This window comes from Oncorhynchus clarkii, chromosome 14 (assembly GCF_045791955.1).
Source record: "Oncorhynchus clarkii lewisi isolate Uvic-CL-2024 chromosome 14, UVic_Ocla_1.0, whole genome shotgun sequence".
NCBI classification, from domain to species: Eukaryota; Metazoa; Chordata; class Actinopteri; order Salmoniformes; family Salmonidae; genus Oncorhynchus; species Oncorhynchus clarkii.
In genome coordinates, this window is record NC_092160.1 from 6,654,733 (window position 1) to 6,680,000 (window position 25,268).

General features: G+C 43.9%; 1 protein-coding gene across 1 annotated transcript in view; it reads left to right on the plus strand.

The window, feature by feature from the left end:
* The first annotated feature begins 2,236 nt into the window (after positions 1-2,236).
* LOC139365934 (short transient receptor potential channel 7-like) overlaps positions 2,237-25,268 on the plus strand; it is a 56,422-nt gene continuing 33,390 nt past the window's right edge. Inside the window, exons 1-4 of the mRNA XM_071102993.1 lie at positions 2,237-2,863; positions 11,966-12,728; positions 19,924-20,106; positions 22,157-22,321. Of these exons, the coding sequence (XP_070959094.1) occupies positions 2,403-2,863; positions 11,966-12,728; positions 19,924-20,106; positions 22,157-22,321 (1,572 nt within the window). The 5' untranslated portion in view covers positions 2,237-2,402. The remainder of the gene's footprint in view (positions 2,864-11,965; positions 12,729-19,923; positions 20,107-22,156; positions 22,322-25,268) is intronic.

Consider the following 25,268-nt stretch of genomic DNA (forward strand, 5'->3'; position numbering starts at 1 on the left):
ACGTTTTGCATTGTTGCCAAAAAGTTCAATTTTGGTTTCATCTGACCAGAGCACCTTCTTCCACATGTTTGGTGTGTCTCCCAGGTGGCTGTGGCAAACTTTAAACAACACTTTTTATGGATATCTTTAAGAAATGGCTTTCTTCTTGCCACTCTTCCATAAAGGCCAGATTTGTGCAATATACAACTGATTGTTGTCCTATGGACAGAGTCTCCCACCTCAGCTGTAGATCTCTGCAGTTCATCCAGAGTGATCATGGGCCTCTTGGCTGCATCTCTGATCAGTCTTCTCCTTGTATGAGCTGAAAGTTTAGAGGGACGGCCAGGTCTTGGTAGATTTGCAGTGGTCTGATACTCCTTCCTTTTCAATATTATCGCTTTGGCTAACATTAGTTGAGGGAACTGAGAGAGAGAGAGCCTATGGTTCATGGTTGTTTGATCTGACTGTAAACTTACTTTAGTTTTTTTAATATTTTATTTCTGCTTTTTAGTTTAGTTTTCTTAATTTGGTTTGGTTTTTAACCTTATGGTCCACTTAGGAACCTACAACAAGTCACAGTAAAACATTAACATTTTTAATACTTTATTGTATACAATCTACATTAACAATCTAAATGGACCAAAAAGAGACAATAGAAAAACTGGCAATGGCAATGTGAGAAAATTATGGTAAAATTGTGTTTTTTTAATGTAAGCCAGCGTGGGATCAGCCAGCAGCGGCTTCCCGCATGCGCAATTCATTTGTAGTCTGGACGTGGAGGGGTGAACATCTCCTGCTCTGACTGCAGCTGGGAGGAACTGCTACGCGAGGACTGGGCCACCTGTGAGTGCTTTGGGATGGGGGTGGGGCCCACGGCAGCATCCGCTGCTTGTTGAGAAGAGTAAGAACAATACATGCTTTCACGTCAGTTTCCAAAAGTCCCCAATAACACCAGAAAAAGTTGCTAGATTTGTCACTAGCCGCTTTTTTGAAAATCGCTAAGTTGGCAACACTGCAGGCTCCGCCCTATGGGACTCCCAACCACAGCCAGTTGAAATACAGCCAGGAATTTAACCAGGGTCTGTAGTGACGCCTCTAGCACTGAGATGCAGTGCGTTAGAGCGCTGTGCCACTCGGGAGCCTCGGGAAAGTAATCTAAAAGTAATGTACGGTAATCCGATTACATTACTGAGTTTAGGTAATCCAAAAGTTACATTACTGATTACAATTTGACAGATAACTAGTAACTGTAATGGATTACATTTAGAAAGTAACCTACCCAACTCTGAGTGTATCAGTGTTAGTGTGTGTGCTGTCGGCAGGGGTCAGGGAGACCTCGGTACACTTGACTAACTGGTCTGTGTCTAATTAGGGGACTCCACCTGCAGCTCTTCAGCCACCAGTCTTGCATGTCAAATATCCTGTCCTGGACCACCCACACATGCACACACACACACACACAAACTGTTTAAACAAGACTCACAATAATTAGGGTACTCATGAAAACCGTAATAAAACCTTAGTGTACAACTTCATGTATGACTTAATTAGTTTTTGTGGGAATGACGGGGGCACATGTCTATTCGCTATTTCAAGTAGACCCATACACAACTGAGTGACGTCTACCAGTGGATAAGACAGCCACAACAGCAGGTGCGTTTATTTAATAACAGGTGATACAACACCTCTTTACAAAATACATTTCAAGTAGGTCTTCACAAAGGGGCGATCCCGACCTCGTTCACATGAGCTTCCCACAGTGAAAGAAGGGACTCTCTTTTCATAGCAAACAGACGATGAAAGGCAAGGCAACCGTTTCATTCTGTCAGTTTTTAACTGGGCAAGATCTTACTTCAAAACCACCAAGGATTTAAATATGTAAATCACAGCTTCACATAACCAAAGATACCTTACCCAAAGGTAGGCCTATAGATAGCCAGTTGTCTAATTAGAATTGCATTCTGCATGCTTCACCTTTAAATTACCTCCTATAGGACTATGCTCTAATTCAGTCTAAATTTAATTAGGAATATAGAATTTTATGTAAACTATTGCATTTGGTCTGTTTATATTCAAGAGCTGAGCTCCCTAGCTGTATGCTTGTCGGTTTTATTATTTCAACCTAAGCACTAACGACTTTATCGATCTGAGGGCTTAATTATTTTCCAAGCCAGCATGTTAAATAGGATAGTTGCGTGCGCAGAGTGTGTGTGCCAGGCTTCCGGCTTGTGTGTGGGTGAGAGTTGCTTTTCGAAACACTGGTGCCATCGGTCCCGACCCGTGCTGGTGATAAATATAAAATTGTGCCTTCAACTTGCTGAACCTGCCCTGACGTGTTATATATTGTTTATTATCTCAGATGCAGTATTTTGTCGCTATAGCTAAATATTAACTCTAACTTATGCTGCTCACGATTTCTCCCGATGTCTGACGAAGGAAGCGACAGCGCCGAGCTAGCAGAGCTCCGGTGCTCTCCCTCCCCATCTCCACCCGGGCTCCCCGGAACCCCCTCTCCTCCACTGCCGCCAGACCTCTCCTCCAGTCCCCCGGTGCTTCAAGACCCAGCCCCGTTACCCCAGGACTGCCTCCACCCGTCTCCAGAGCGCTGCAAACCCGGGGACTCCCCGCGCTGTACCCTGCCAAAGTTAACCCAGCGACTGACGAAGACGGGCTCTCAGTTCCGCCAGAGACAGAATGCGCGCTTAACAGCTGCGGCGGACAACGGGCGCGATGCCCTCTCTCCAAAGCGCAGAGACGGAGACACCACCTCGGCAACGTTTCAGGACCTTGGACAGCAACTCCCCCGCGGACAGGACCGAGAGTATTACCACTGCACTAATCAGCTCCTAGAGCCCCAGCGAGACAGCAGTGAGACCCAGCCACCGTGAGTCTACCCTTTAATTAATTATGACACGGTTAGGCTATACCTTATTCAAATATGAGGAAACACAATTAGTTGTTACAGAATAATTGAGTCAAATTAATAATGTGGGTGGTGTAGTCTATGTAGCCTATAGGCTACGCAAAATACTAATCCCATACAATGAATGAGTGGATACAGATGTGCCATATTGTTTGATTAAATATAGGGGTGCGCAGACATAATATTCTACTCAAGAGATACTGTACACGCGCAATGGGGATGTATGGGCTAATGGGGTTTCCTGCTGGACCTCAACAGGTACAGTGACCATATGGCTGATGATGTCAGATAATAGCTTAATTCTCTAGTTAATTGTCTTTAACTGTGCATTTTTTCTGTCATTCTATTAGGCTACTTTTATCTTTATGTTTTTCAATGTAATGTTGTATTCTCAGTGGAAATATAGTTGAGTGTGTCTCGTCTTTGAAGACTGAGTAGGGGGATTCCATCCTCGTTTAAAGGAATTCGTCTCGTGTTACTCCAAACCCTAAATAAATAAATAATAAATAAATAAAATACATACAACCCATCAGTCAGATCCAGCTAAAATATACACACCCTAATTCGGGCCCATGACACCGCTTGGCGGTTAACGGATTCTACCGTTGCAGCGTGTTTGTGCTGCTTGTTCTTGATTTGAGAGAGTCTTGATTGACACCGGAGAGACCGATAAGTTAAGGGATGGCGGCGAGAGGAACCGAGGCAGGGCCGTGCGTGCGGTGCTGAGTCAATATTCCGTATGCAAATGAGAAGTTTGACAAATAAGCCTATTGGACAGACGTGGACATGTGACGTCATCCACTGTATTACCCAGGTAGAAAGGCTGCCACAACAAAGTATAACATATAGCCTCTAGAAAATGTTCTAAACCAGTGGTATTACAGTTGGAAATATAATAGGATATATTCCAAACGGCCTGCAGTGTCTGTATTTGATCACTCCGGTCTCTATCTGCTCTATGATACAGTAGCATTAAGCTTGAAAGCCTTGTCTTTGACGAGAAGAAGCAAGCATCAAGTTTTGAGGGAGAGTGCAATTGGCATGCTGACTGCAGGAATGTCCACCAGAGCTGTTGTCAGAATTTTGTTAATTTCTCTACCATAAGCCACCTCCGACGTCGTTTTAGGGAATTAGAGTGCTCCATGGTGGCGGTGGAGTTATGGTATGGGCAGCCATAACCTACGGACAATGAACACAATTGCATTTTATCAACGGCAATATGGAGGCACAGAGATACGGTGACGAGACCCTGAGGCCCATTGTCATGCCATTCATCCGCCGTCTTCACCTTATGTTTCAGCATGATAATGCACGGCCGCATGTCTTAAGGATCTGTACACAATTCCTGAAAGCTGAAAATGTCCCTGTTCTTCCATGGCCTGCATACTCACCAGACATCTCTCATTGAGCATGTTTGGGATGCTCTGGATCAATGTGTATGACAGCGTTTTCCAGTTCCCACCAATATCCAGCAACATCGCACAGCCATTGAAGTGGAGTGGGACAACATTCCACACACAATCAAGAGCCTGATCAACTCTGTGACGCACTGCATGAGGCAAATGATGGTCACAAGATACTGACTGGTTTTCTGATCAACAGCCCTAATTAATAAAGGTATCTGTGACCAACAGATGCATATCTTTATTCCCAGTCATGTAAAATCCATAGATTAGGATATAATGAATTTATTTCAATTGACTTATTTCCTTAAATAAACTAACTTAGTAAAACCCTTGAAATTATTGCATGTTGCGTTTTTATGTTTGTTCATGTCATAAATTATGAGTGCATTTCACACTACTTTTGGGTTGTAAATGTATTATAATGATTGCATGACTGTTATGCTGAATATATGTTTATGTCATTGTCACCAATCAACTGCAATACACTCAAAATGTATTAGAATTTAGATGCTAACTACACTACCTATGCTAAACATAAGAGTTACTGTATGTAGCTAGCCCAAAGTGTTTGCTACAATAACAGCCAACTTTCATCTAAGCAACTGTCTTAAACAACAGTCCAAATAGCATGTGATAAGTTATGTTCACTTGATTGTCACCAATCAACTGCAATACACTAACAAATAATTTGAATTTAGATGCTTACTAGCTACGCTAACAATAACACACAATTGCTGTATTTAGTTAGCATGCTAGCTAGCCCGAATGCTACAGCCAAAATAAATGTTTACAATAATTACAGCTGACTTTCATCTTTGAGACTGTCTTACACAAAAGTCCAAACAACACGTAGGTGTCACGTTCGTCATAATGATGAGACCAAGGCGCAGCATGAGATGAATACATTCTTCTTTTATTAAAACGAAGAACACTTAACCAAACTAACTAAATGAACTTGCCGCTAAAACCACGAGTGCTGACATGCAACTACACATAGACAATAACCCACAAAACCAAAATGGAAAATGGCAACCTAAATAGGATCCCCAATCAGAGACAACGATAAACAGCTGCCTCTGATTGGGAACCAATTCAGGCCACCATAGACCTACATATACCTAGACATTCAAAAAACCCATAGATATACAAAAACCCTAGACAGGACAAAAAAACACCTAGACAATACAAAAACTAAACCAACCACCCTTGTCACACCCTGACCTAACCAAAATATTAAAGAAAACAAAGATAACTAAGGTCAGGGCGTGACAGAAGGCCTGTTAGAAGAACAACATTTCTTACAAAATGTACAGACAAATCATTAAATAATCCTTGTCTCTCAGCTTGTATCTTTGGTGCTAACATTAGCAATGCTAGCTAGATAAGTAACTAAACCTGCTGCATACGAAATTACGTGTTTTCAACGATAACAGACAAATACAGCCTCAGCGACTGTCCAAGTAACCATCCAACAACACTTGAGGCCTATTGGAACTAATAAAAAGTATCAAGTTTATAAGTAATAACAAAAATATATGCTATTTGGAAAGGGCACATGATGTCTGCCAGAGCAGCAATTCCTGTAGGTGATAGTGGTTTTGTCAAATAGAATCATGGGAGTTTGCGCATTGATCAACAGAAAAATAAGATGACTATGAATATCATTCCATAGGTTCTTGAGCGTCTATTTAAAATATTTACAGATGTTATTTAACAAAGACAACCAGAGCAACATACAGTATATTCAGAAAGTATTCAGACCCCTTCCCTTTTTCCACATTGTGTTACGTTACAGCTTTATTCTAAAATGTATTAAATAAATGTTTTCCCCTCATCAGTCTACACACAATACCCCATAATGACAAAGTGAAAACAGTATTAAAAATAATAATAAAAAAACCCAGAACAATCCTATTTTCATAAGTAATCAGACCCTTTCATATGAGACATGGAAATGAGCTCAGGTGCATTCTGTTTCCGTTTCCATTGCTCGTTCTTGAGATGTTTCTACAACTTGATTGGAGTCCACCTGTGGTAAATTCAATTGATTGGACATGATTTGGTAACCTAGTGGTTAAAGCATTGGGCCAGTAACCGAAAGGTTTGATTGAATCCCAGTGCTGACAAGGTAAAAATCTGTCATTCTGCCCCTGAACAAGGCAGTTAACCCACTATTCCCCGGTAGGCTGTTATTGTAAGTAATAATTTGTTCTTAACTGACTTGCCTAGTTAAATAAAAGGTTAAATATATATATATTTTTTAACATTTTTACAAAAAATTGGAAGGGCACACACCTGTCTATGTAAGGTCCCACAGTTAACAGTGCATGTCAGTGCAAAAACCAAGCCATGAGGTCGAAGGAATTGTTATTAGAGCTACGAGACAGGATTGTGTCGAGGCACAGATCTGGGGAAGGGTACCAAAACATTTCTGCAGGATTTAATATCTCCAAGTACACATTGGCCCCCATCATTTATGAATGAAAGAAGTTTGGAATGACCAAGACTCTTCCTAGAACTGGCAGCCCGGCCAAACTGAGCAATCGGGGGAGAAGGGACCTTGTCAGGGAGGTGACCAAGAATCCAATGTTCACTTGGTCAGAGAGTTGAAGAAGAACCATAGGATCACTCTAACAGAGCTCCAGAGATCCTCTGTGGAGATGGGAGAACCTTCCAGAAGGACAACCACCTCTGCAGCACTCCACCAATCAGGGCTTTATGTTAGAGCGGCAAGGCGCAAGCCACTCCTCAGTAAAAGGCACATGACAGGTCGCTTGGAGTTTGCCAAAAGGCACCTAAAGGACTCTCAACCCATGAGAAACAAGATTCTCTGGTCTGATGAAACCAAGTTTGACCTCTTTGGCCTGAATGCCAAGCGTCACATCTGGAGGAAACCTGGCACCATCCCTACGGTGAAGCATGATGGCGGCAGCTTCATGCTGTGGGGATGTTTTTCAGCGGCAGGGACTGGGAGACTAGACAGGATTGAGGGACAGATGAACGGAGCAAAGTTCAGAGAGTGCCTTGATGAAAACCTGCTCCTGAGCGCTCAGGACCTCAAACTGGGGTGAAGGTTCACCTTCCAACAGGACAACGACCCTAAGCACACAGCCAAGACAACGCAGGAGTGGCTTCGGGACAAAACAAATCTAAAAACCTGGTTTTGCTTTATCACTATGGGGTATTGTGCGTAGATTGATGAGGAAAAAATATGTTTAATGAATTTTAGAAAAAGGCTGTAATGTCAGAAAATGTTGAAAAAGTTAAGGGGCCTGAACTTTCCGAATGCACTGTATAACAAGGAGTTCCAATATGATCAGAAAACTACAAAGGGGGTTATATAGATCACTTAAAATGATTGTCCATAATTTCTTGTATTAGTCATCTCAGGAATCCTCCTTAAATACATTACAGAGAAGCAATTTCTGTTTTTTCTTGTCACTAAATAGTCAATAGACATTAAATTAGAACATTTTACTAAAATTGTGTAAGACATCACTAAATGCTTAAATAACAACCCTAATGTGAAAAGTTGTCATTAAAGGGGAAAGTAATCAAAAAAGTAACGGAGAGTAATCAGATTACGTTACTAAATTTGGGTAATCCAAAAATTACGTTACTGATTACAATTGTGGACAGGTAATTAGTAACTGTAAAAGATGACATTCAGAAAGTAACCTACCCAACCCTGGTGGTAGTAGTAGTAGTAGCCATAGTTGTTCCTGTGAGTTTAAGGGGGGTACTGGAAATTACAAAAGTCCCCACAAGGACAGTAAAACAAGTACAATTCTCCCTCGTGGGGACATTTCCCACGTCCCAACAAGGACAAATGATATTTTAACCTTAGGGGTAGGTTTAGTGTTCCAATTTTGGTTAGGGTTAGAATTAGGTTTAGGAGTTAGGGTTAGGATTACGGTAAAGCCTAGCATTAGGGGTTAGGGAAAATAGGATTAGGTTTAGGAGTTAGGGTTAGGATTACGGTAAGGCCTAGCATTAGGGGTTAGGGAAAATAGGATTAGGTTTAGGAGTTAGGGTTAGGATTACGGTAAGGCCTAGCATTAGGGGTTAGGGAAAATAGGATTAGGTTTAGGAGTTAGGGTTAGGATTACGGTAAGGCCTAGCATTAGGGGTTAGGGAAAATAGGATTTTGAATGGAAATCAATTTTGGGTGTGTGTTTGTGGGACTCAGTGGTTGTGAAGTTAATGGTTTCTCTTTTCCACCCTGAGCTGAGGGACATGACAGACATAAAAATACACTGTGTATACTGATCTAAGTGGCTCTCACAGCCCATGATGGTAGCTGCTGGCAATTGTGTGTGTGTGTGTGTGTGTGTGTGTGTGTGTGTGTGTGTGTGTGTGTGTGTGTGTGTGTCTGTGTGTGTGTGTGTGTGTGTGTGTGTGTGTGTGTGTGCCACCACAGCAGAGAGAGGACTAGGAATCCTTTAAAAAAACAATCAGGGCATCTCCCATCGACCTTCTTCACAGCTTACTCATTCAATCGCTCTGCAATAAGCTCTCACAGTCTCACTACACTTTAGGCATTCATTGGTTATGGGGTAAGGTTTGGCATGGGGTTAAAACAAAAACAATTCTATGGTTAAGTTTAGGCATTAATTATGAATGGTTAAGGTGGGGGTTAAGGTTTGGGATAGTTTTAAAACAAAACAATTAAAAACAAGTACCTAGCACTGGGATTAAACATTCGACCCTCAGAGCCGGAGCCCGTGGTTTACGTCCATCCGCCATCCCCGTCCACACCCTAGCAAACTCCACGACTACTTGATGGTAATAGCGCTCACCGTTGCCCCTAGTGGCCGGTTTTGAAGTGATCTCAAAGTCCTATTTTACCTGGACGGTCGACTGAGCAGCGCCTGCCATATAATTAGAATGGAACATTGATTTGAATGAGAATGTCAGTTCTATCAATTGTAATTCTAATGTGTTGACATTGTGCTGAAGCTCAGGTTTGTGTCATAAGGGCTTTTGCTCGGTTCTCTTTTTTGGCTATATTCCATTGATTTCCAGTCTACCACACACAGCTCTGATCAACTGTAAATTTAAGTCGATACCCATAAACTACTGTGCTTTGGGACCGTAAAATCACACACAAACACAATAAACATGCACAAACACAGACCCTTGTTCATTTCTTCAACAAAAATAGTGACAATAGCGGCACAGATGCGCAGTTCTGTTCAGCAGCGGGAATGGTACACCACACCTGGCACAGGAGTCCCGGGCGAGCAAGCAATGCTCCGGCTCTTTTTGAATTTGTAGTCTCACTCAACCCTTGATAAATTCATTGAATTTCTACAACTGAGTGCGGCCCTGGTAACATAACCAGTAGCTTATATGCAAGTATTTGGTCGCAAATAAAGAAAGTAAAATGAATAGCAAACAATTTCTGGACAAAATGGCTCTTGCCACCACGCTATATCTGACTGGGTCAATCACTTTCTTTTTGAGTACATGTCCACCCAGTGACTCAGACTTGAGCACTTGGACCAGGACTCGAGCACAAGGGACTTGGGACTCGATTCGAACTTCCGGTTTATTGACTCGACTATAACACTGGGCGAAAGAGTCATTAGCTCCCCTTGTACGTTTGTGCACCAATTTGGCTGCGCCGTCAGGGGACCATTGAACAATGGCAGTGACGCAACCTAGTGGCGGAGGTGCAACCCATTATGCTTGGTCAAAACTTTGCTGCACTATCTGGTGATTGTGCTACTCTCTCTCTCTCTCTGCTTGTGTGTGTCTGTTTGTTCTGTAATGTGCAATATCGATATAGGCTGAATTAGGAATTTACATTGCCGGAAAAGTGTTGTATGTTCTTATACGTGTTTGTAATTTCTCTGCTGTTGGGAGGAGAAACTGGATGTTAAGCAGAAAAACATGTTGGTAGGACAAGGCTGTGTATGTTTGTGCACATGGAAGTCAGTGATTTATGTTTACTATGGGTTAATGATAGAAATGTAATGTGACTAAAATGGCCCACTGTTTTTGTCATTTTGCCAAGACTAAATCATTATTCAAATGACAAAACTGTGACTAAGACTTAATGATATTTTAGTCAAAATGACTAGACAAAATCTGAACAAAAAGAGAACCCGAATGAACACTTACTCACTCACACACACACACAGCGTTGCATGAGTGAGCTCTCGTCATCTTCTCAGTCCCACGTGAATAGGTTCCCATTTTCACCCGTTCTCCAATTCTCCCGACACTCCTCCGTTTTGATCCTGTGATGGCTTTGTTTAGCCCCTAAAAATCAAAGCCTGTAGATGGCAATATATACTGAGCTAACAAATGGAATTGTTTTAATATGGCCATAAGATGGAATATTTAGCTATTTGATTTAGAGTTTTAGGACCGCTGTAGGTATCCCAAAAAATAAACAAATTATTATCTGATGAAACATTTGAATTTGTCCTTACTGTAAAAGTAAAAAATAAATCAAAAGGAAATATGGTTTTAGGTGTCTGTAATGCATCTGAGAGATATAGGAAAAGCATCAGGGACAAAAGCAAAACAGTTACATGTGTAACCCTGGTTCTGTGAAGCTTCATAGAGCAAAATGGACACTTTGTTGTTGGTGAGAGTCTCAACTTGCCATAGTGGGATCATATTAGTTGTGTAGCTCAAACCATTCAGACTTTGCAGACGTTTTTGTGAGAAGGACGGTTTTTGGGATTACTCCTGGTCTGATAGACAGCACTGTACCTCAGCCGCCTTCCATCACAGATGCGGAAGGCCGATAGTGTGGACTTAGAACAGCCCTTGCAAAAACCAGGAAGTCTCTAGCTTAAATCAGACAGATTCTTGATGAATAAAACCGCAATTAAAATAATGATAAAACAGTTCTTACGCACCGATGCAGACATCTACACTAGGGGTTAGTGGACTGTGTTTTGGAACCACCTCTATTTCTCAAACAAAGTTTTGATCTAGCCCTTCCATGAAGACTAAATTCTAGGACAAAATGCTAAAAGAGTAATAAGCCTGTTACCCTAGTTGTTGATGGCATATTGTATGCAGTTGTTGTACATTTCATCCTTTTCACTGCAGAAACTTTACCGCCTCTTCTCCCTCCTATCTCTCTCTTTCTCTTGCTCCATCCCCCTCCCTCTCTGGCTCCCTACCGATTTTTCTACCTCTCGAATGGTTTCTCTTTTCCATTCATTTGAAAATGAACGTGTCCATAGATTTTCCTCCACACAGAGAGCAGTTGAGCACCGAGTGTTTTGCTTCAGCGTTCGGGTGCTCTTTCTGTGTCTAACATGTGATTTGAAGAGCTGAACAGTTTGTTTTTGAGGTAACCGTATATTGGAGGCTTTTGTCTGAGGCGCCTGCCGCACACTGTGTTGGTTTCAAGAGATTCCGATTGACCCATTCAGTTCCTCTGAGTGGCAAGCAATGTGTACATTTACAGCTCAGGGCAGACATACTGTCAATACACAGTTATGGAAAAAAATATGAACTGATGGTGTAAGAGACAGCTAGATGTCATGCAGTATTTGGGATTGTGTGATTCAGTGCCGCATTATTTGAGTGTTTGTGTTTGTGTGTGTGTGTGTCATTTTACATTGGTTTAACCCTTGCTTAATAACCGTTTTCTCTCTCCCTGTCACCCTCCCTCTCCCCCCTCTTCTAGAGTGGAAGCAATGCAGCGGAGACACACCACGCTGAGGGAGAAGGGGCGTCGCCAGGCTGTGCGAGGCCCAGCTTACATGTTTAACGAGCGTGGCTCGGCCCTGACGCCGGAGGAAGAGGGTTTCCTTGACGCTGCCGAGTACGGCAACATCCCCGTGGTCCGTAAGATGCTGGAGGAGTCCAAGACCCTCAACTTCAACTGTGTGGACTACATGGGCCAGAATGCATTGCAGCTGGCGGTGGGCAATGAACACCTGGAAGTGACTGAGCTGTTGCTAAAGATGGATGGGCTAGCCAGAGTGGGCGACGGGCTCTTATTGGCTATCTCTAAAGGGTATGTGCGTATCGTGGAAGCCATATTGGCGAACCCGGCGTTCAGCCAAGGGCTGCGGCTCACCCAGAGTCCCCTCGAACAGGAGCTACGGGATGATGATTTTTACGCTTACGATGAAGACGGGACACGCTTTTCCCACGACGTCACCCCAGTCATCCTAGCAGCACACTGTCAGGAGTATGAGATTGTGCATATTCTGCTCACCAAGGGGGCCCGCATCGAGAGGCCTCATGACTACTTCTGTAAGTGCAATGAGTGTGTAGAGAAGCAGAAGAGAGACTCGTTCAGCCACTCCCGCTCCAGGATGAATGCTTATAAAGGGCTGGCCAGTGCTGCCTACCTGTCCCTGAGCAGTGAAGACCCTGTCCTCACCGCCCTGGAGCTCAGCAACGAACTGGCCAGACTGGCTAACATAGAGACTGAGTTTAAGGTGAGTTTAACTGGCCAGACTGGCTAACATCCAGGTAACTGCCAAAATAATGGAAACACCAACATAAAGTGTCTTAATAGGGTGTTGGGCCACCACGAGTCTGAACAGCTTCAATGCACCTTGGCATAGATTCTACAAGTGTCTGGAACTCTATTGGAGGGATGCGACTCCATTCTTCAACAAGGAATTGCATCAATTGGTGTTTTGTTGATGGTGGTGGAAAGAGCTGTCGCAGATTACGCTCCCGAATATCCCATAAATGTTCATTTGGGTTCAAATCTGGTGACTGAGACAGCCATGACGTATGGTTTACATCATTTTCATGCTCAGCATACCATTCAGTGACCACTCGTGCTCTGTGGATGGCGGCATTGTCATCCTATGGAGTCATAGCCATGGTAGCCAAAATAATGGCCTGCCCAGCATTTTTATACATGACTCAAAGCATGATGGGATGTTAATTGCTTAATTAACTCAGAAATCATACCTGTGTAGGAGCACCTGCTTTCAATACACTTTGTATTTACTAAAGTGTTTCCATTATTTTGTCAGTTACCGATACAGTACATAGTAAATTTAAGGTGAGCTTAACTGGCCAGACTGGTTAACATAGAGACTGAGTTGAAGGTGAGTTTAACTGGCCGAGAGACCGAGAGTGAGATACCGAGAACTGGAGAGCCCGAGAGAGAGTGTGAGACCGAGAGAGAGTGTGAGACCGAGAGAGATTGAGAGACCGAGAGAGAGCCGAAGAGCATCATCAGAGTACAGATAGAAACTCCAAACAACGCAAGCAGAGCAGAATTAGACCAATTCCCTCTTTTGATTAATATCCAAAAAAGAGCCACCAAATTGCATGATAATTTAGAAACAAGTTACCCCCACTCCTCCCATTCCAAAGCCCTCAAATGCCAAAAGGTGACCACAGAAAAGAGTCTACTGAGGTCCAGAGGCTCAGTTCTAACCACTACCAACCCAACGAAGCCTCAGGACAGAGAGAGACAGAGAGAGACAGAGAGAGACAGAGAGAGAGAGAGAGAGAGAGAGAGAGAGAGAGAGAGAGAGAGAGAGAGAGAGAGAGAGAGAGAGAGAGAGAGAGAGAGAGAGAGAGAGAGAGAGAGAGAGAGAGAGAGAGAGACCATGTATTTGCACGTGGGCATTTTCTGCTCCCTCATCTGCTATGTTTGATACGTCTCTGCTAGGAGTCGTAGCAGCTTTGGCTCAGGACTGAGGCTGCTCTCTCTACTTTGCTGTCTCACTAGTCCTACACGTGCTATACACACATACTACTGTACATGGGCTCCCGAGTGGTGCAGCAGTCTAAGGCACTGCATCTCAGTGCTAGAGGTGTCACTACAGACCCTGGTTTGATTCCAGGCTGTATCCCAAACCGCCGTGATCGGGAGTCCCATAGGGCGACGCATAATTGGCCCATCGTCGTCACGGGTTAGGGTTTGGCCAGGGTAGGACGTCATTGCAAATAAGAATTTGTTCCTAACTGACTTGCCTAATTAAACAAAGGTTAAATAAAAATTCAAAATGCACAAATACACACATACACTAATACACACGTTAACGTGTTAACAGCACACAGCTGGGTCTGTGTGTTGAAAGTAGAAGTTTCATGCTGCAGTGTGGGGTATACAGCCACAACGACAGGAGTAAAATTCAAGCCCAGGAGCTCTAGGAAGGAAGGAAGGCAAAGGGGAACACTTTGGCATTTAGACGGCGGGGTAAAGTGAATAGAGGGGTGCAGTCCAGAAGGGTGCGTGGGTTGGTATTTGTCATGACTGCAGCTGTGTCTGCTCAGGTGTCTGTCTGTCTGCCTGCTTCCTAGATGTGTAAATGAGAAGTAGTGGCCCGGGAGGCTTAGTTCTATTACCCTCCATCTCTTTCATTACACACTCATTATCACCTTCTATGTCTCTCTCCTCTATCTATCTCTCCCTCTCCCTCCCTCCCTTTCAATCTCTTTCCCTCTCTCTCCCTCTCTCTCCCTCTCCCCCCCTCCCTTTCAATCTCTTTCCCTCTCTCTCCACTCTCTGAGGTAAGAATGCATATGTTCTGACTGGCTCAGACGCAGTCGGTTCTCGAACACTCTTTCCTTATGTAGTCCACTTATCCGAAAGGAAGGGACGTGCTGATCTCATTGGAGAAAGTCCCTGTGGGCGTAATCAGTATTATTGTTGTTTTAATGCAGCTGCCCTCTGCAATCTTTACATGGTTAAGTGCAGGATTAGACCTGTTGCCCAGGGTTATGTTGACACGGTGCCACATGTACTATTGTCCCAGTGGGTTCAAGTGATGGGGGACAGCACACAGTGTGCTCCGAGTTTTAAGCGTTGACATAAACACTGAGTGTTCAAAACATAAAGAACGCCATGACATACAGTGACTTGCGAAAGTATTCACCCCCTTGGCATTTTGCCTATTTTGTTGCCTTATAACCTGTAATTAAAATAGATTTTTAATCAATTGAAGATGCAATTGAAGATGCAGAATAGTTTTTAATTGCAAAACAAACAAGAAATTAGACAAAAAAAACAGAACTTGAGCGTGCATAACTATCCCCCTCCCCAAAAGTCAATAGTTTGTAGAGCCACCTTTTGCAGAAATTACAGTTGCAAGTCTCTTGGGGTATATCTCTATAAGTTTGGCACATCTAGCCACTGGGATTTCTGCCCATTCTTCAAGGCAAAACTGCTCCAGCTCCTTCAGGTTGGATGGGTTCTGCTGGTGTACAGCAATCTTTCAGTCATACCACAGATTCTCAATTGGATTGAGATCTGGGCTTTGACTAGGCCCTTCCAAGACATTTAAATGTTTGCCCTTAAACCACTCTAGTGTTGCTTTAGCAGTGATTTAGGGTCATTGTCCTGCTGGACGTTGAACCTCCGCCCCAGTCTCAAATCTCTTTGAGACTGGGACGGTTTCCCTCAAGAATTTCCCTGTATTTAGCGCCATCCATTATTCCTTAAATTCTGACCAGTTTCCCAGTCCTTGCCAATTAAAACATCCTCACAGCATGATGCTGCCACCACCATGATTCACTGTGGGGATGGTGTTCTCGGGGTGATGGGAGGTGTTGGGTTTGCACCAGACATAGTGTTTTCCTTGATGACCAAAAAGCTCAGTTTTAGTCTCATCTGACCAGAGTACTTTCTTCCATTTGCTTGGGGAGTCTTCCACATGCCTTTTGGCGAACACCAAACGTGTTTGCTTATTTTTTCTTTAAGCAATGACTTTTATCTGGTCCCTCTTCCATAAAGCCCTGCTCTGTGGTGTGTACGGCTTAAAGTGGTCCTGTGGACAGATACTCCAATCTCCGCTGTGCAGCTCATTCAAGGTTATCTTTGGTCTCTTTGTTGCCTCTCTGATTAATGCCCTCTTTGCCTGGTCCGTGAGTTTTGGTGGGCGGCCCTCTCTTGGCAGGTTTGTTGTGGTGCCATATTCTTTCTATTTTTTGATAATGGATTTAATGGTGCTCCGTGGGATGTTCAAAGTTTCAGATATTTTTTTATAACCCAACCCTGATCTGTACTTCTCCACAACTTTGTCCCTGACCTGTTTGGAGAGCTCATTGGTCTTCATGGTGCCACTTGCTTGGTGGTGCCCCTTGCTTAGTGGTGTTGCAGACTCTGGGGCCTTTCAGAACAGGTGACAGATCACGTGACACTTAGATTGCACAGAGGTGAACTTTATTTAGCTCATTATGTGACTTCTGGAGGTAATTGGTTGCACCAGATCTTATTTAGGGGCTTCATAGCAAAGGGGGTGAATACATATGGGCGCACAACTTTTCCATTTTTTTGTTGTTGAATTTTTTTAAACAAGTGATTTTTTTAGTTTCACTTCAACAATTTGGACTATTTTGTGGATGTCCATTACATGAAATCCAAATAAAAATCCATTTAAATTACAGGTTGTAATGCAACGAAAGAGGGGAAATGCCAAGGGGTGTGAATAATTTTGCAAGGCACTGTAGACTGACCAGGTTAATCCAGGTGAAAGCTATGATCCCTTATTGATGTCACTTTTTTAAATCCACTTCAATCAGTGTAGATAAAGGGGAGGAGACAGGTTAAAGAACATTTTTAAGCCTTGAGACAATTGAAACATGTGTGCCATTCAGAGGGTGAATGGGTAAGATAAGATATTTAAGTGGTTTTGAGCGGGGTATGGTAGTAGGTGCCAGGCGCACCGGTTTGTGCCAAGAACTGCAACGCTGATGGATTTGTCACGCTCAACACTTTCCCGCGTGAATCAAGAATGGTCCACCGCCCCAATGAACATCCAGCCAACTTGACACAACTGTGAAAAGCATTGGAGTCATCATGGGCCAGCATCCGTGTGGAACGCTTTTGACACCTTGTGGAGTCCTTGCCCCAGCGAATTGAGGCTGATCTGAGGGCAAAAAGCGGGTGCAACGAAATATTAGAAAAACATTTACAATGTTGAACCTTTTCTCCTCTTCATCTACACTGATTGAAGTGGATTTTAACAAATTACATCAATAAAGGATCATAGCTTTCACCTGGATTCACCTAGTCAGTCTATGTCATGGAATGAGCAGGTGTTCTTAATGTTTTATACACTCAGTGTACATCCATTGGTGGAGAGGCTATAGTTAACATCTAAGAATTGTTATGGGAGCCAATGGACTAACTTACTGACCGACAGAGGAACTCCAAATACTTCCTTAATATACAGTAACACCACACACACATACACACACATACACACCCATACACACATGCACACACACACGCACTCTTTCTCTTTCTCTTTCTCTTTCTCTTTCTCTCTCTCTCTCTCTCTCTCTCTCTCTCTCTCTCTCTCTCTCTCTCTCTCTCTTTCTCTCTCAGTCTTGTAAAACAAACTTTGTGAGGACACACAATTCAGTCTCGTTCAAAATCCTATTTTCCATATCTCTAATCTTATCCCTAACCCGAAACCTAATCCTAAAACTAACCCTAGCTCTTAACCCTAAAACTAACCCTAGCTCCTAACCCTTAACGTAATTCTAACATGAATTCTAACCTTAACCCTAAACCCCCTAGAAATACCATTTGACCTCGTGGGGACTAACAAAATGTCCTGACTTCTGGTCCCCACAAGAATAGTTAAACACGTCCACACACACAACTGCTCAGACGTGTGAAATTGGCTGGTGAGGAGCACCTGTGTCTAATCACAGCTGGAGAGGGAAGCGCCACAGAGTCACAATCAGCAGAGCAGGGTCACGAGATATCCCTCTCTCTCTCTCTCTCTCTCCTCACCCATCTCTCTCTTCATCTCTTTCTCTTCCTCTCTCTTTTCGCCTCACTAGTTCTTCCATTTCTTCTCTCTAAATCTTTCAGAATTTTCCATCTCCTTCCATCTCCTTCCAGCTCTCCTTTTCGGGTTTCTTTCTGTCCACCCTTTCTCAACAACTTTTTCCCTACCCCTTCATCTTTTTTTCTGCCTCTTTCATTAAGTATACCCGTGTGTGTGTGTGTGTGTGCTCATTCATGGATTCCTAACACATACTTTTTTCTTATTGTCCCCTGAGGGCCTAAATACTCTCAATTCCATTGGCCTAGAGTGAGTGATCAGTCATTCTCATTGGCACATTGCAAAATGTCACTTCAGAAAGTATGAATGTACCATCTCTTCTCCCTCTTTGTCTCACTGTCACACCACCCCCCCTCCCCTCTCGCTGTCAGTCATTAGTGTGGCTCTGTATAATGGTGGAATTTCCATCAATTAGTACGGTGGTATCATCAGCATGTGAATAATGCCTGCAGGGTGGAATAATTATCATGTGTCCTCTAGAACCTCATTACAATGTTCTGTTTTCAAACACGGCTAGCCACGCCATCATAGAATGACGATCCCTGAGTCAAAGGAAATAGTCATGTTCGAGGCAACCAAAATTCCTTAGAGCGGCAATCAGCAGTAGCAAGAGTAAGAAAGCGTCCCCCCCACCCCTGGTTCAGTAAAAACCTGATTGATGGGGCTGGAGAAATTCAATCACTCTCAAATTCATACACAGAGCTATGGATGCAAGGATTGACTGTCCATGACATCAACATTTTGATGACGGGGTACGACAAGTTCAAGAATCAACGGGTACATATCATTCATTTATTAAGTCCAAAAAAGGAATGTAGCAACTACTGATTGCCCCTTTAAGGGTGGCATAGAAGTGAACGAAGAAAAATGGAACCATGGAGTGTTTTTGTCCTGAAGAGAAGCAAGGGAAGAGGGAGCTTATATTAACGCACTTGGTATGAAGTGGTGATCACGTAGCAGAGGAAGCCTGTCAGGGACATCTTATAACTGCAAGGGCTGAGGGAAACTGTCCCAGAAAGCATGTTATCACTGAGCTGTACTCGTTTGTTTGAACACTGTGCAGCTATGCATAAACAATTAGACTTTAGTCTCTGTGGACAATTGGCTCTACAAACCACTCTGACTGGTCCAGGAGGGATGGGTTGGCAGATTTTGTATGCTCTTGCGCGAATGCATGAAAGACAATGAGGGATCTCTGCTTGTGTGTTACACGTGTGCTTGTGTGTGTGGTCGTTTGTTTGTTAATGAGTGTTTGTGTGTGTAACTGCATCTGAGGGGCCTCGGGCACTGGCCTGAAGACCTATGGTTGAGCAGAGATGGAGGAGGGAGTATGGAAGGATGGGAGAAGGAGAAGGGAGGGGTGAATGGATGAAGGAGGTAGAGAAAAGGAAGAATGAGAAAGGAAGAAATGCAGGTTTGAGCGAGGGAGACGTAAAGTGTGAATAAAGAGATGAGAGAGGGGGAGTGTGGTGTCGGAGATGAAAGCTGTGTGAATTTGGCTCCAGAGCTGCCCCTGTCCCATTGGACACACACTGGAGGAATCAACATTGTTTTCACATCAATACAATTACGTTGAACCAACGTGGATTAGACGTTGAATTGACGGCAGTGGGGAGCTTCCAACAATTCGCCTAATCAAGTCATTATACAAACACTAGCTGCACAGGAACATTCTACCATCCTCCTCTCTCTCTTTCCCCACCTTTTCTTCCTCACATCTTCCTCTTCTGTGTCCTCTCCTTCACCCTCTCCTTATCTCTCCCCTTTTTCTCTGCCTCTCTTTCTCATTCACTGTCTCCTTGCTCTCTCTCTCTCCCTATATATATATATATATATATATATATATATATATATATATATATAGAATGACTACAGGAAGTTGTCCATGCAGTGTAAGGACTTTGTAGTGGGGGTGTTGGACCAGTGCAGAGACACAGAGGAGGTGGAGGCCATCTTGAACGGAGACGTGGACAATGCCCCGCCCAGTGACAACAACCGCCCCTGCCTCGAACGCGTCAAACTGGCCATCAAATACGAGGTCAAGAAGGTGAGACCCCCCCCAAACCAGGACCACAACCTGATCGCATTACTTGACACTGCTGTAAATGACCATATATATATATATATTATCATGTTTTTTATGGTTTAGTTTACATGTCATCCTTTCTATCTGATATCTTTGATTGTTCATGTAGCATTTGACCCCATGTGTGTGTTTGTTAACAGGTGTATTCGGAGCGGGAAATGTTGATTTATGTTCAACCTGGAACATCTCACAGGGAAAACATTGGATCAGTGATGTAGTATTGTAGTGGCGATGCAGTGATACACATTTCTGTGCGCGTGTGTCCCCGATACCTGGTAGCATTTGTAAATATCAGACAAGTATCAGTGTCAGAATACCAGAGGTGTTTCAGCTAAATGTCAAACCAAGTCCCCTCTCCCTACATCACCCGGGACTCACAGAGACACACAGGCACTCACACAAGCACATTTCAACAACAAAAAAGGTCAATAAGTTTCTCTGACCTTGTGGTTGTACATCCTATATGTAAACATTGTGAGACATAGTACCATACGGTTCATACTACCTCGCATGTCATCTAAGGCAGTGGTTCACAACTCCGGTCCTCGAGTAGCCCAAACAGCACATATTCTTGTTGTAGCCCCGGACAACAAAAAATCTGTCTCAACTCATTGAGCAGTGGTTCTCAAACCTCTCCTCGGGGACCCCCCGCTGTTCTATTCCAGCGCCAACACACCTCATTCAACTTGTCAACTAATCATCCCGCACCTGACTAGGTGAGTCAGGTGAGCTAGTTCAGGGCTACAACTAAATAGTGAAACGTCCATCCTGCTTGTGAGCTTCCAGGGAAACGGTAAAGTGTAGAGCCTGGGATGTTTTCCCAAACCAGGGAGCGTGACCACAGCTGAGTGTGTTAATCAACCTGCCAGATGAGGGGGAGGATGAGTTGCTATGACAACCAGGTGGCCTTGAATGCTATTGTGTAAACTCAGTGGGGGAAACATACACACGCGCACGCACGTTCGCTTAGGCAGGCAACCACCCACGCGCGCGCACGCACGCACTCTCTCACACACACACACACACACACACACACACACACACACACAGCATGGGCACTCTCAGACAGATGCACAAAGACTTAGACATATTGACATACAAACTAGTGACAGGGTTCCCATGATGGGTCAATGAAGATTATTGCAATCACCAAGGGGGTGGAGGAACGAGGGACACTGTTTCATTTCAATTGTTTGTTGCTTGGTTGAAGTCGTAGTGTAGGTCTGAGTTTGTGTTTGAGTGTGTGTGCATGTGCTTGCGCTTCCAAGCATATGGAGCTCGTGTTTGTGTTTTTGTGTGTATGTGTGTGTCATAGTCATGAATGATCCTTGAATGCCAGTAGATCGTCTGTGCTGATTTGAGTGACCTGTTGAGGGAACACACACACACACACAAACACTGGAAATCTGGAAATCACACACACATGCACAGACCGGGGGGTGGATGCTGGACAATGGGGACCCCGTTATCTACAGGTGTCTCAGGGGGAGTTGGGATTGTTTAATTGCACACATGCACACACACACGCACGTCGCACACACAGTGAAAATCACAGACACACGTGATCCTGTGGGCTTTTAGATGGACACACACATAAACCCCTAACACACACACACAAATGGATATCACTCACAAATATCATTCCCTCAATTTGTCCCTCTCCCTCCATTTTTCAGTCTGTCCACGGTGGATTGAGACTGAAGACAACCTCTATTTAAATACAGACTGTTCCTCGATGAGACAGAGGGAGAATAGCTGACAGGGAGAGCAGGTCCATTTAGAGAGCACTTCCAGAATAGTTTTTTTACAGTGCGTTTGTACACTGCTGTAACCTGTAACCGGTTTGTAAGTGTTTTCATCTCTCTCTCACTCTCTGTGTCTCTCTCTCTCTCTCTCTCTCTCTCTCTCTCTCTCTCTCTCTCTCTCTCTCTCTCTCTCTCTCTCTCTCTCTCTCTCTCTCTCTCTCTCTCTCTCTCTCGCTCTCTCGCTCTCTGTCTGTCTGTGTGTATAGTTTGTGGCGCACCCTAACTGCCAGCAGCAGCTGCTGACTATCTGGTATGAGAACCTGTCAGGTCTGAGGCAGCAGTCCATCGGGGTCAAGTGTTGGACTGTGCTAGGGGTCACCGTGGGACTGCCCTTCCTGGCTATTGCCTACTGGATCATGCCCTGCAGCAAGGTAATGCATCTATGCACTGCAGGTACACACACATGCATGCTGCATGTACATGCGCACACCAGTGGAGGCTGCTGAGGGGAGGGCAGCTCATAGTAATACCTGGAAGGGAGTCAATAGAATGATATCAACCACATGGAAACCACGTTAGTATCGAGGCACAAGGCGAGAGCCAGATGCAGACAGGGGAGGCAGATGATTTGAGTCTTTGGTTTTTATTAATAATCCAAAAGGGGTAGGCAAGAGACAGGACAGGCAAAAAGGTCAAAACCACGTTCAGAGTCCAGGAGGTACAGAGTGGTAGAGAGGCTCGAGGTCAGGGCAGGCAGAATGGTCAGGCAGGCGGGTACGGAGTCCAGAAAACAGGTAAGGGTCAAAACCGGGAAGACTAGCAAAAGAGAAATAGAAAGCAGGAGCACGGGAAAAACGCTGGTTGACTTGAAAACATACAAGACGAACTGGCACAGAGAGACAGGAAACACAGGGATAAATACACTGGGGAAAATAAGCGACATCTGGGGGAGGGGGGGGAGACAATCACAAGAAACAGATCAGGGCGTGACAGTTAGTACCATTCCATTGACTCCATTTCAGACATTATTGTGAGCCGTCCTCCCCTCAGCAGCCTTCACTGACGCACCCACACACTACAGATCCTCTAAGGCAGGTATTCCCAAACTGGGGTACGGGTACGCGCAATGTCGGGGGTACGCCAAATAAAATTGTGATTCACATTATTATTTTTTTATTTAAAAAATAAATAAATAATCTAATTTTCAAACAGTCCATTTATATTTTCCAACTGGGCTATACATTTGGGTGAGTTTAATTATTTTTTTAAATGAAACAATCTAGTGTTCAGCGAAATAACAACACAATGTCAAATACAGGTAGCATAGGCAAATAATTAACATCCAGTACTCTCTGGTGGGAATTCCACTAACGGTCCGTATGTAGACAAACGTAGCTGCTGCTCTTTCCGTTTACTCGGAAATTGATTAATGTAAAAAAAAAGTAAGGCCCGCGTCCATAGAGACACATACCATCTCTACTGGTAGTACTACCAGACCAGCAGTACGACACCTGCACCTGTCGACGACACAAGCTGTTCTGCTTCCACGAGCACATCCAATGCTAGCATCAGTAATTCTACATTTGCTGTTAGCCCAGCTAGCATGGACACTGACAGTTGTGAATCTGATGCCGAAGCGCTACAGCCCCCTTACCCGGGAAACCACCGAACAACAGACAGGGATGTTGGACCATCGAAGAGGCGCAAATATGATGAGAACATGATTGATTTGGGGTTCACTTATATTGGGAGTAGTGCCTTTCCTCAGCCACAGTGTGTTTTTTGTGCAAAAGTACTATCTCACAACTCAATGAAACCTTCACTCTCGCGCAGACATTAAGTAACAAAACATGGCAATTTGAAAAATAAGCCATAGGAGTTTTTTGAGTGAGAATTAAGACGACTTTCGAGTAGTAAGACACGTATAAAATCAACAGATACCATTAATAAGGCAGGGCTAGAAGAGTCTTATATGGGCTACCGAGTGGCTAGGACAGGTAAGCCTCATACTATTGTGAAGGACTTAATTATTCCTGCTGCCGCGGATATGGCTGGGACAATGCTGGGGGAAAAGGCCCCAAAAAACTCAACACTGTTTCATGATGCATCAGTGACATGGCAGGAGATGTTTTGAAACAATTACTGCTTCGCATACAAGCTAGAGAATTCTGTGCGTTACAACAGGATGAGTCAACAGTCGAGGAGGGCCTGGCACAGCTCCTGATATACAGTATGTCCTTTACGTTTATGAGGGGTCAATTATATTATGGAAGACATCCTCTTTTGCAAACCACTGGAAACCTGGACAACAGAAGAGGATATTTTTTAAGTACTGGACAGATTTGTGACATCAAAAGGACTTGGGTGGTCAAGATGTGTTGGTATCTGTACTGATGGTGCAAAAAGCCATGACAGGGAGACAGTGGAGTGGTAACGCGCGTGCAAGCAGTTCCTCCCGATGCCACTTGGGTACACTGCAGCATCCACTGAGAGGCTCTTGCTGCCAAAGGAATGCCTGACAGCTTGAAAGACATTTTGGACACTACAGTCGTGGCCAAATGTTTTGAGAATGACACAAATATTAATTTTCACAACGTCTGCTGCCTCAGTTTGTATGACGGCAATTTGCATATACTTCAGAATGTTATTAAGAGTGATCAGATGAATTGCAATTAATTGCAAAGTCCCTCTTTGCCATGCAAATGAACTGAATCCCCAAAAAAAACATTTCCACTGCATTTCAGCCCAGCCGCAAAAGGACCAGCTGACATCATGTCAGTGATTCTCTCATTAACACAGGTGTGAGTGCTGACGAGGACAAGGCTGGAGATCACTCTGTCATGCTGATTGAGTTTGAATAACAGACTGGTAGCTTCAAAAGGAGGGTGGTGCTTGGAATCATTGTTCTTCCTCTGTCAATCAAGGTTACCTGCAAGGAAACACGTGCCGTCATCATTTCTTTGCACAAAAAGGGCTTCACAGGCAAGGATATTGCTGGCAGTAAGAATATACCCAAATCAACCATTTATCGGACCATCAATAACTTCAAGGAGAGCGGTTCAATTGTTGTGAAGAAGGCTTCAGGGCGCCCAAGAATGTCATGCATCTGCACACACAGTGAGGCGAAGACTTTTGGAGGATGGCCTGGTGTCAAGAAGGGCAGCCAAGAAGCCACTACTCTTCTGGAAAAACATCAGGGACAGACTGATATTATGCAAAAGGTACAGGGATTGGACTGCTGAGGACTGGGGTAAAGTAATTTTGTCTGATGAATCCCCTTTCCGATTGTTTGGTGCATCCGGAAAAAAGCTTGTCCGGAGAAGACAAGGTGAGCGCTACCATCAGCCCTGTGTCAAGCCAACAGTAAAGCATCCTGAG